This window comes from Panthera pardus, unplaced genomic scaffold (genome assembly GCF_024362965.1).
Source record: "Panthera pardus isolate Hobbes unplaced genomic scaffold, ASM2436296v1 HiC_scaffold_18, whole genome shotgun sequence".
Lineage (NCBI taxonomy): Eukaryota > Metazoa > Chordata > Mammalia > Carnivora > Felidae > Panthera > Panthera pardus.
In genome coordinates this window covers 5105443-5117848 of record NW_026526743.1, presented here as the reverse complement: position 1 = coordinate 5117848, position 12406 = coordinate 5105443, and the positions used below count along the sequence as shown (strand labels likewise).

The window sequence follows — 12406 nt, the reverse complement described above, 5'->3', positions numbered from 1 at the left end:
CAGGAGAGGGGCAGGGTCAGCTCTGGGCGCAGGAAGACCCCTCTGGGGTCAAGGGAAGGATACAGAGAAGGGGGAAGAGCCCAGGGTGGTGCTCAAGGTGGGCGAGAAGCAGGTCTGAGCTGGGATCAGGAACATGGGGATAGAGAGGAGGGGGCCAACAGAGAGAGAAGGTGCTGGGTCGGGCTGTGAGAGATCCAGCTGGTTGTCAGGGAGGATGGTGGGTTCTGAGAAGATGCTGAGTTCAGTGGGAACGTGGGTGTGAGGGGCCTGGAGGAGGTTGGGAGCATGGGAGCAGTCTGAGAGCACTTTGAATGCCAAATGTTGACTTTCATCCCCCAGTGCCAGGCCCAAGCTGGTGCCGAGGTGGACATTACTGATACCAGTTGTCCTCATGTCCAGTGATCGGCCCACAAGTCCCTATTTTCCTTCTCATGCTCTGTGCTCATCACATCCATTTTTATTTCCCTCCCCGAAGCCACACTCTTGCTCGTCAGCCCACATCCTCCACAAGCCAGGCCTCTATGCCCTGCTTCTCCTGACCCCAGGCCCGACTTTCAAGGTCCAGCTTCAAAGGCACCTCCTCAAATCCCCCTGGATCCCTCCATAACACCCAAAGCCCCCATTTTGCACTCCCACATCCCTCTCGCATTTTCTTGCATCCCTGCTTATTTCCCAGCCTCTCCCTACATGTTGAATCTCATCATAAACCCTCCCGTCTCCCTAAACTAACCCACATCTGGGCAAGGGCACAGGCTTCTCATGGAAATGCAGGGGAAGCCAGGGGAGGATAAGCAGACAGAGATGTGGAGAGTGTCAACAGAGACTCAGAGAACAGGGAGAGAGACAGACAGAGATCCAGAGAAAAAGATGGGGAAAGAGGCGGAAGAAACACAGGAAAACAGAAAGAGAGAAACAGAAAGAGAAAGAGAGAGACGGATGTGGAGACACCCTCACCGTGGCCAGAGGGGACAGAGGTGGACAGTGAGACCTCAGAGGTGGGCAGACTTAAAGCAGGGGGACCAGGAGGGTCAGAGGTCCTCATATCCGGGCAGAGGTGGGTGGACAATCAAAGGACAGCAACAGGACTGTCAGACAGGGACAAAGGGAAGCTATTGACACAGCCGCCCGCCTGCCCGGAAGAGAGGTTGAGAAACGGAGCTTCTGGGAGCATGGCACTGGGTGTTGGGGGCGGACAAAGCCCGATTGTTCGAGGCCCCTTTCCCCACAGCGCCAGGGCCTGCGCCCCAGCCCAGGGCAGAGGCGGATGCCAGCTTGGTGACACATGCTTTCTCACTGGCTTGCTGATTACGGTGGGGACACGGAGGTCGTCAGCACCCACAGAGGGACTTACGGGCAGGTGCGTGAATCACCCCAACCCCACTGACCCACACGGCCTGGTTTTCAGCACCTGAGGGCAGCAGGCCCAGAGGTGGTGGGATCCCTGCAGGCTGGGGGGCACTGTTTGCTCCCCTGGGCATTGGTATTTGGGTCCTCAGACATCTTCTTGCTTAAGGACCTAGAAGTCTAGGGACTGAGGAGGACAAGTTTCCATCTTTTCTCCTTTAGGCTCAAGAGTGTGCATGCCTAGGCCCTTCTCCTGAAGGTCTAGAATTCTAGGGCCCCCTCCCCTCCTCCCTCAGAACCTAGAGTCTGACCCCCAGCCTCTCCTCCTTCAGACCCAGGAGTCCAGACCCCCAGCCCCTCCTCCCTCAGACCCAGAAGTCCAGGCCACCAGTGCACTCAGGGGCTGGTGTTCCCTTCCATGGAAGCCCAGTCAGGGGTCATCAGGAGCAGAGCCATGGGGCTGTGGGGATGGAAGGAATGTGTGTGGGAGGTCTGGGTGAGGAGGAAAGGGTGGGGCGGCCTCCTGCCTCAGGGACCTGGGGAGACAGGGGTTAAAAGGAAGCACCAGGAGTGTCTGGGGACAGGAACAGCCTCTTCCAGGGAGGCCAGGAAGCCCGGGTGTCTGTCTGGCCTGGGCCCCACAGCCCATGCATCCTCTGCTGTCTGTCTCACTGGCTCTGGCTCCTAGGCACCCTCTCTGCTTTCAGTGTCCCATCTCTCCCCATAACACCCTGCATTTCTGACTCTCTCTGCCTCTTTGTCTATCTGCCTGCGCACGTGCTGTCCTTGCCCCAACCCAAGAACCCCTCGGCCAGGAGTCCTCTGGACCCCCAGGTAGCCGGCCCCCAGCAGGTAAGATCACACTGCACCCCAGAACCTCCAGGTGTGGGGTGAGTGACAGGGTAAGCACAGAGCCAAGGTGCAGAAGAAAAACCCCATGGGGAGGGAAGAAGTTCAGAGCCCCTCCTGGGCCATGCCCTTCTGTGGGCAGGCAGCCACACTGGAGCCCAGAGGAGTAAGAGACTAAACGAGAATCACACTGTGAGCCGCTGACCACCCCAGCGGTTCCGGCTTCTCGCTCAGCCCGCCCTCGTGGGACCCCAGGATGGAAGTCATGGTTAGAGTGACAAGAAATCAGGAGGCTAGGTGAAGGACAGATGTCAAGGGTCAGAACATGCAGGCTGGAGTGGAGGGGGGCTGGCAGAGGATGGGAGGAAGGGCCTGGGGCGGGGGTTGGTCTGAGGCAGAGACTGAGGAGCATTTGGCTTCCTTTCTCAGGAATGGGCACGAAGACGCTGGTGGTATTGATCCTGATGGTCGCAGGTGGGAAGAAAGGGGACAGGATGGGGCAGTTTGGGGAGCAGTGGGGGTTGCTGATGGGAAGGAGTTTGAGGATGGGGATGGGCTTCGCACAGATATGGAGGTGGGGTGGGCTTGGAGTGAGGAGGAAGTCGGGAGCTAGGTTAAGGTTGGGGGGGCACAGACAGGAAGGGGAGTGGGAGGTGGTCTGAAAGATGGGGAAGAGTTTGAGGGTGGGGGTGGGAAGGAGATGACCTGGGGTTCACCCTGGGGGATTCACCCGGTGTCTCCAGGCCTCCTCCCTGACTCAGACCCTTCCTCTCTCAGCCTGGGCAGAGGAGCAGAATAAGGTGCTGCATGGCGGACCGTGTGAGCAGACGTCTCACCCCTACCAAGCTGCCCTCTACACATCAGACCACTTGCTCTGCGGAGGGGTTCTCATTCACCCGCTGTGGGTCCTCACCGCTGCCCACTGCAAAAAGCCGTGAGTCTCCCCACTGGGAGTGAGGAGTAGTTGCAGTGAGGCCTGGATGGGTGTGTGTGGGGGGGGAGGGGTCTTGCAGATTTCAGGCACAAAGTAACACACACATCCCCCTGTCCCAGCACAAGACCACCAGGTAACCAGGTTCATCTGGCCAGTATTTAACTGAGCAATAACTATCTGTCAGGCACTGTCTGGGGCCCTGGGGATACAGCAGTGAAAAAGACAAGCAAAATTGCTGCCTTTATGAACAACAGACTTTCTAATTGGGGAATCAGATCGTGCGGGGTCCTGTAGGCAGCAATGGCTCATTGGATTTCATTCTTAGTGCAGTGAGAAGCCACTGGAGAGTTTCATTCAGGGAAGCAGCACGATCTGATTCACATTTTTAAAAAAATGTATTTATTTTTGGGAGAGTGCAAGCAAGGGAGGCGCAGAGAGGGGGGCAGAGGATCCAAAGCAGGCTCCCTGCTGACAGGCTGACCACAGTGAGCTCGATGTGGGGCTCAAACTCATGAGCCATGAGATCATGACCTGAGCTGAAGTCGGATGTTCAACCGACTGACCCATCCAGGTGCCCCTGATTCACATTTCTTTAGAGCACCCTGGCTACCATATTGAAAGTGGGCTGGGCAAGGAGAAATGAAGGGATGCATGTAGATTAACCTAAGGATGATGGCTTGGACCAGCGTGGTGGCAGTGGGGACGGAGGATAGGTGGAAAGTTTGGGAGGTATTTTGAGACTCAGCCAGCAGGACTTGGTGATGTAGAATGGAAGAAGCAGGGCTGACCTCCAGGTATTTGACTCAAACAAGTGGGTGTTTTGTGGTGTCTCTCTGAGTCAGGGGAGAGGGAAAGAGAGCCAGGTTGGATATGGGCAGAGGAATGTCAGACATTTTGCTTTAGCCATGGTGATTCTGGGATACCAGGGAGATGTCCAAGAAGCATGAAGGTAAGCCACTGGTGCTCCGGTGAGAGGTCAGAGCTGGAAGTAAACATGAAGGTGTCACCACAGATAAGTAGTATTTAAACACAGGGTGGGATGAGATCATCCAAAAAGTGGACATAGGTAGAAAAGCAAAGAAGGCCCAGGACTAATCCTCAGGGCACTAATGACCACTAGTTAGGTTAACAGTTGCCATTTTGTTCAACGCTAACTACAGACCGGGTGCTGAGTTAAGCGGTTTATATATATATTTCCTGGAATCTCCACAGTAAGGGACTCTTGGCCCCATTTTGCAGATGAGGGCACTGAGACTCAGAGATGTAGTAAGTGGCAATTCAAGTGTTTGTAAACCTATAGGTGCCACTCCCCACTGTGGGGGGAGGGGTTTAATCATGCAAGGTTATGGACTTAAGGGTCCCCTGCACGGTCTCCCCCCCATGCTCAGGCATTGCGCTCACCATTCTCGTTCATCCATTTGGTACACATTGATCAAAGCATCTGCTAAGAGCCAGATTTGAGCTGAGCAGTGGGGACTTAGCAGTGGATGAGAGAAATACAGAGCCTCTATTCTTGGGAACACAGGAGCAGAAAGGCACAGAATGTTTTTTAACGAACAAGCCCATGGAAAATCATAGAATTACAAATTACCCTAAGTCTAGTGGAGGAAAAGAACAGGGATGTTCCCTAAGAGAAAAAAAAAACAGAGGTACCCACTTTAGATAGAGGAGGGTGTCAGGAAGGACCTTCTAATGAGATGAAGTTCAAGCTGAGGCATGGAAAATGAACAAGGGTAGACAAATGAAGAGGGAGGAAGAGCATTTAGAGCAGCAGAAGTGCAAAGACAAAGGCCCTGAGGAGGAAACAGTCTGGAGTGCACTAAGAAATTTACCCGTTCACAGCAGGGTAGAGGATGGTGGAAGGAATTTTATTCCAAGGGCAATGGGAGCCATGAGAAAACTTTGAGCAAAGGAGTGACTCTTTGATCCATTTCACAAATGTTCATTGGTTATCTATCATAAATATGACAGACACAGGTCTAGGCACTGAGGACACTATATCTGAACAAAACAAAAATCCCATTTGATATTCTAGAGCTGTGCCACCTAATGTGGTAGCCACAAATGGCCAATTAAATTTACATTAAGAAAAATGCAATGGGATGACAAATCCAGGGGCCACATGTCAAGTGCTCAGTAGCCGCTTGTGTCTAGTGGCCACCATATCAAACAGCTGCATGCCTGAGAAAGTTCTATTGAACAGTGCTGTTATGGTAGGAAGAAAGAAAATAAAACAAGTAAATATTTAACAATAAAGATATAGTATATCAGATGGTAATGGTAGGTTCTCTGGTGACAAAGAAAGCAGGAAGGGGAAATAGGACTTGCATACTAGGATGGATATTTGCACTTAAATTGGGTCATCAGGGAAAGCCTCACTGAGAAGGTGGCATTTGAAGGAAGTGTGGGAGGGAGCCATGCAGCTATGAGGGGAAAAGAGTTGCTGGCAGAAGGAGCAGCCGGTGCAAAGACCCTGGGGTGATAGGATGACTGCTGTGTTCAAGGAAAGTCAGGGAAGCAAGTGTGGCTAGAGCAGAAGGAGAGAGGGAGAGAGTGGGTTGAGGTGATATCTGAGAGGTGATGAAGATAGGATGTGCAGAACCTTGTGGGTTAGGGTGAAAACTTTAGCCTTTACTCTGAGTGAGATGGGAGTCACGGGAGGGGCCTGAGCAGAGGAGGGACAGGAGTAGGCAGGATATTTTATGTCATTAAAATTTCTCCGGTTGTTTTGTGGAAGATAGACTGTGGAAGGGCAAAGGCAGAAACGAGGAGTCCAGTGAGGTGGCTTCTGCCAACATTCTAGTAAGAGGTGATGGCTCCAGACCAAGATGGCAGCAGTGGGGGCGAGATGTGATCATGTCCTGGATATACTTTGGAGAGCCAAAAGGATTTCTGAACAGCTTTTATGTGAGGCATGAAATAGAGAGTCAAGAATAGTCTCCAAGGTTATTCTGGAAGGATGAAGTTGTCATTTTCTGAGCTGGGAGGAGAACAGGGCAGATGGTTCATGGTGCACCAGGCCACCCTTTCTTGCCATCACAGCCCTCTCTGAAGTCTCAGCTGCAGTCCAAGGGCTCCAGGTAAGACCCAGCCCTCCTCTTTCCCAGGAATCTTCAGGTCTACTTGGGGAAACACAACCTTCAGCAAAGGGAGAGTTTCCAGGAGCAGAGCTCTGTTGTCCGGGCTGTGGCCCACCCTGGCTATAATGCTGCCACTCATGACCAGGACATCATGCTGTTACGCCTGTCTCACCCAGCCAAATTCTCTGAACGCATTCAACCACTCCCCCTGGAGCAAGACTGCTCGGCCAACCACACCAGCTGCCACATCCTAGGCTGGGGCAAGACAGCCGATGGTCAGTAGGAGGAGGGTGATGGGGAAGCGCCAATGGGTGACAAGCTATGGAGGAGGTGGGCTCATAGTGAAGACCAATGGGGCAATGTGTCAATGTGTGAAAGGTCAGTGTGGAGGGGAGGCAAATATGGGCGTAAGGCGAATGAATGAACAGTCAGTGGAGAAAGTAGACCCATGAGTGAATGGTATGGAGAGATGGGCCATAAGATGAAGGATCAATGAAAAAGGAGGGTCAGTGGGAAGATTCTAATCAAGAAGGAGGCCAATGATCAAAAGAAACCAATCAGGACGCACAGATGATCAAGAAGAGATAAATGGAGGATGGACAAATGGAAGAAGAGGTATCAATAAAGCATGGCAGCCAGCTGAAAGATGTTAATTGAGAGTGCAAATGGGGTAGAGAGTGATAATAGAGAGGAACCAATGAGGAAGAGTCAATGGTCAAGAGGAATCACTAGACGGAGGACTGGGGGAGGAACAAGTCTAATGGGTCAGCAGGAACCACTGAAGGTGGGTGGGCCGTTAAGTGAAGGGCCAAAAAGGGAAGGTGGACCATTGGGTGAAGGACCAATAGGAAGGGAGAGCCAATGAAGGAGGTGGGTTCGTTTAGAAAGAGCCAATGAGGGAGGCGGACCACTGGATGAAGGGCCAATAGGAAGGGAGAGCCAATGGGAGCAGGGGCAGGGAATGAAACCAGTTAGGAAAGCACCAATGGTCAAGTGTTGGCCAGTCAAGATGAACCAATGGAAAGAAGGGTCCAGTGAATGATGAAAGGGTAGAGGAGGGACTAACAGAATAGAGTCTAGAGGTCCCCTGGAACAACTGAAGAGGGTGGGATCAATGAAAGAGAAGAGTAGAGGCAGAACCTTAGAGAAAGGGAAAACCAATAAGAAATGAGGATTCCCGGAGAAAAGGTGATTAATAAGGAAGAAGGGCCAATGAGAGGAAAGAATGATGTAAAGAGGGACCAATCAAGAGTCAGAGCCAATGGGTTTTTATGAAAGAAAGACAAATAGGAAGAAGGAAACCAGTGGGAAGTAAGGACCAATAGGGGAGAGGTGACTCGTAGGGGTTGGAAGATCGCTGGTGAGGACGTGAGAAGGACAGGTTGTGAGATGAGCCTGGCCCATCTTTCTCTGCAGGTGGATTTCCTAACACCATCCAGTGTGCATACATCCATCTGGTGTCCCATGAGGAGTGTGAGCGTGCCTACCCCAGCCAGATCACCCGGAACATGGTGTGTGCTGGGGATGAAAAGTACGGGAAGGATTCCTGCCAGGTGAGGCCACCAGGACCTGCCAGTGACATAGCCAAGAGCAGAGACAGAAAGAGAGAGATACACAGACCCAAATAGAGCTTTCCATGCTGGGGGACAATCCCAGGGAGAGAGTCTTAATTTGATACTCAGAGACACAGCCAGGAACAGGCAGAGATATAAAGACAGCCAGTAGAGACAAGGATGGAGATGGAGAGGTCAAGAACCAGAGAGACACAATAAGGAGGCAGATGGTGTGAGGGGACCATCCTTCCTCAGACAGAACCCCTGAAAGTCCTGTTTGGACATGGCCGAGCTCTGGAGGTGGGCAGACCACAGCTGCAGAGAGACAGAGCTCATCCCCACTCCCAAATACCTCCTTTAACTTGGGGGTTTTGTTTTCCCCATCATCCATCAGATCTCTCCTATTTATGGCAAAATTTACCCCAGTGCATTGAGGGACGTGAAGAGACCAGTCAAGAGGGAGAAAGAGACAGAGACAGAGAAAGTGATACACAGCAAGTTGGACGCAAAGAAAGGGCAATCAGACAGACCTCATTTCCAAAACTGTCTTTTCTCGCTCCAGTTTTGCTGACACGCATGCATACATCATGGTAGAAGTTTCAGGTGTATAGCATAGTGTTTGGCTTCCATATATTGTGGAATGATTGTTGCAGTCAGTTAACTTAGTACCCATTATCCCCTGTGGATTCAATAAAAAGAGAAGCAAAAAAGATGGGAACACAATCCCCACTCCCCAGATTAGAAATAGTGTGAATTTGTTCAGATCTGGCTTTTGTAAAGAGGGTTCTGATTACAACTAATAGTTTCTCTTTTTTTTAATGTTTTGTTTATTTTTGAGACAGAGAGACAGTGAGACAGAGCACGAGTGGGGAGGAGCAGAGAGAGAAGGAGACACAGAATCTGAAGCGGGCTCCAGGCTCTGAGCCATCACCACAGAGCCTGACACGGGGTTCAAACTCACAAACTATGGGATAATGACTTGAGCCAAAGTCGGACTCTTATCCAACTGAGCCACCTAGGCGTCCCCACCCCCCCACCAAGAGATTTTATTTTTAAGTAATCTCTACACCCAACATGAGGCTCAAACTCACAACCCCGAGATCAGGAGTTGCATTCTCCCCTGACTGAACCAGCCATGAGTCAGTGTCTCTTTTTCTTTTCTCTGTGTGTGTTTCTGTATCTGACTCTCTCCCTCTTTTCCACAGGGCGATTCCGGGGGCCCGCTGGTGTGTGGAGACCGTCTCCGAGGTCTTGTGTCATGGGGAAATGTCCCCTGTGGATCCAAGGAGAAGCCAGGAGTCTACACTGATGTCTGCAGATATGGCCACTGGATCCGAAAAACCATTCAGGCCAACTAACCCTGACATGTGACATCCAACTCTTGACCTGTGACCCCCACCTGCTGGCTCCAGAATATCTCTGACCAAGACTTTACCTTCCCCCCACCTGCCTAGATCCAACCCTTAATGCTTAATAAAAGCAGCGACGTGACAGCACAAATTCACCCTGATTTTACCCCAGCCCCATCCTCGCATCACTGGGGGCAAGTGGGGATATGAGCTAAGGTCTTACCCCCACCACTAAGAGAATACAGGAAAACTCCTTCCAAGCATCTCTTCTTTCCTGGTTGTCTCATGGGCTCTACTCCTTCCTGCAGAAGGGTGGTCACAAGTCTGGCAAATTTCTGCTCCTTGCTAGTCGTCTGCCCTTAGGAAGTGACTTCCTTCACTGTGTAGATTTTCTCATCTGTAACGTAAGGATAATGACAGGACATTCCTTATTAGGTGGCAGCTGTCATTGGGAAGATTCAAGATTCCAAACGTGTGGAACACAGACAAGAGGGCCTGACACCCTAACACACCTGCTTGAACAATAAAGAGTGGATTTTATTATTATTGTGATTTTTTTTTTTGCTTTTATTCCATGTCTGCCTCTCTGAAACCCGGATATTCTTAGTTACCTTTTACAGCCCAGTCTGGTTTTTCCTCCCCTCTAAGAAGACATCTGTGAGTACTCCACCTGGTTCTAGCCTTCATGGTGGCTCTCTCCCCTCCACTCCTTTTGCAGCAGTGAAAGCAGGGAGGAGAGAAGGCTGGGAGGTCACTGTGTGTAGATGGGAGAGCAGAGCAGGAGCCAGATCCCAAAAGACCGCGACTCTAGGTTGAGAGGATAGGACTTACTCCTGAGGGCAGTGGGGAGCCATGGGAGGCTTGTGAGCAGGAGCAGCACTGTGGCTTTGTACAGGATGGACCAGAGAGGGGAGACTGGAGGCCAGGGAGGAGATTGAAATGACAGTGCAGAGAGAGAGGAGGGCTGAGTGGCGCCTGGGTGGTCTGGGGAAGGAGGCTGAATATGGGGTCACTGTATGGAAAGGGTTGGGTGGATGACATTCTCATAGAGGAGAGAACCTGTAGAAAGTCCTGAGGGTGTGAGAACATCAGGTGTGCCCCAGATGGCACAACACTCAGGTGATGGCAAATCACTCAGGATGAGGGAGCCAGGGTTTGAGGAAGGAGGAGTGGGTGGTGTGGCTGAAAGTGTGGGTCAGTAGAAGGCAGTGTTGGCCTTGAATGCCAGGAAGAAGCACTTGGCCTTGATCCCGAGGGCCTTGAGAAAAGGACAGGGTCAGATCTGTGCACCAGAAAGATCTTGCTGTGGTCCATTTGAAGGGACAGCAATGGGCAGAGGGGAGGAGAGACTGTAGGTCCCCCTAAGAAATGAAGGGAGCAGACACCAGGCTTCTTCATGCTTTCTGGGCTTCTCCCACCAACATGCACCATACGTGATCCCTAACCAATGTAAACACTTCTACCCCCAAGTCCCAGGCCTGTCCCTGTCCTCAGAGAAGCCTTCTTTTCTTACAACCCCTATGCATCATCTCTGAAGAAGGCAAAACAGCCTTTAAGCCAGTTGTCCTTCCAGGGAGGTGAGTGGGATGGGTAGGGGCTCCCAGAGAGAGAGGGAAAAGAGGGCTCTACATGGGGTTGGATTTAAGAGCAGAGAAATATTTAGGAACAGAGGGAGAATCAGAGACAGCAATTCATCTGTTTCAATATTTACTGCAACTTTATTTTTACCCAGCACAGCATAGAACAAAATTGGAAGTTGTTAAACAGAGCAATTGCATCATAGGAAATGTTCAAAGTCAGTCGTGTGCTATTCTACAATGGGAGAGTTATGTGGTCCAAAGACAGAGGAAGTCTTAAAAGAACAGAGACCCTCAGTTGCAACGGTCTTCAGATTTAGAGAAAAAGCATACATGCATGTCTTAAAAATCTAAGCAAGGTGAAAGTTGATCAAGCCACATGATGGCAGGGAGTGGCTGATTTTTATGTGTACACGGAAATATTGTCATGTGAATGGCCTGGGCCCGCCTTGACCAATCCCTTCTGAAGGTTATGAATGACAAATAGGGCCATGAAATGTGCCAGAGTCACCAGGAGGAGCCAGTCAGTGGATGTCCAGAAGAACCAAATCAACTTCAGTTAATTGAGAGAGAATTGTCTTCCTTTTTCAAAGATATTTATTTATTTTGAGACAGAGAGCGCAAGCAGGGGAGGGGCAGAGAGGGAGGAAGACAATGTCAAGCAGGCTCCACACTCAGTGCAAAGCCTGACGCGGGGTCGATCTCGCAAACTGTGAGAAATCCGCTGAAATCAAGAGCTGGACACTTAACTGACTGGCCACCCAGGCATCCCAAGAATTATCTTCTTTAATGGATACGACTAATAATAAACACTTAGCACATGCCAGGCACTGGTCTATGGACTTTATATATTAACTCACTTAAATCTCCACAGCAAGCCTGTGTGCTAAGTTGGAGTCATACCAAATTTACGTCCAGTGTTGGGAGACTGGAAAGACTATAACGTTGATCCTATGCACAAGTGTGATGTACACAGGTGTGTAAATTTACTTAAATGCATGTCTAAAATTTAAAGGGCTTCCGGAAGAGATTGAATGTGTTGGTTTTAGAAATGTGGTTTAAAATGTTTGAAGAGACTTGATTGGCTTAGTTTGTAAATGAGACCAAACATTATTGTAAAGAACCACCTAGAATAAAAAAAAAGACAGATCTAGAATTGAAAGGGCTGTAAGCCAGCATTGAAAGATTAAGAAAAGAAGTGACTGGGTCGCTGGAATTGTCACTTTAATATATGCAATATAAATTATAATCAAGATAAACCTCAGAATAGTTTCTTTTCCCCCTACACACGGAAAGCAACCTCAAGGTCTCTAAAACCTCTGGTTCAACAGGCGCAGGCTTACAGACGTGAGCAGTGCAGTTCGGCTTTACCCTCAAGGAATCTGAGTTCCAAAGGGATCATCTCCAGGGGTCCTTGTCTGGTTTTTTTCACCTCAGTCTGGTACCCCGTAAGGAGCTGTTGAGTGAGTAAGGGGCTCTTACATCCCAGTGCGTCAGACTTGGAGACACTGTTAGAGACAGATGCAGAGAGCTGGGGCCAGACAAAAAGAAGAGACCAAATGGAGAAAAGATCAGGAAAGGCAAGCCCAGATGACCCAGGACTGGTGATAGAGAAGCCACTTTTTGGGCTCCCCACCCAGTGCCCCATTTCCTACAGGGCCAGGAGCCACCCACCCCTTATTCTGGCCTCTTTCCCCATCAACAGGTGGCCCTGCCCAAC

General features: G+C 50.5%; 1 protein-coding gene across 2 annotated transcripts; it reads left to right on the top strand.

Annotated features, from left to right (window-relative positions):
• Positions 1–1236: 1236 nt before the first annotated feature.
• KLK6 (kallikrein related peptidase 6) lies at positions 1237–9655 on the top strand. 2 transcript variants are annotated; one of them, XM_019425512.2, is made up of 7 exons: positions 1243–1357; positions 2146–2196; positions 2623–2667; positions 2971–3127; positions 6235–6482; positions 7624–7760; positions 8966–9655. In XM_019425512.2, exons 3-7 carry the CDS (start codon positions 2625–2627, stop codon positions 9116–9118), a joined length of 738 nt encoding a protein of 245 aa, XP_019281057.1. In that variant the 5' UTR covers positions 1243–1357; positions 2146–2196; positions 2623–2624; the 3' UTR covers positions 9119–9655. The 2 variants fall into 2 exon arrangements, with proteins under 2 accessions (XP_019281058.1, XP_019281057.1); XM_019425513.2 differs by lacking the exon at positions 2146–2196 and having other exon boundaries at positions 1237–1357.
• The last annotated feature ends 2751 nt before the right edge of the window (positions 9656–12406 follow it).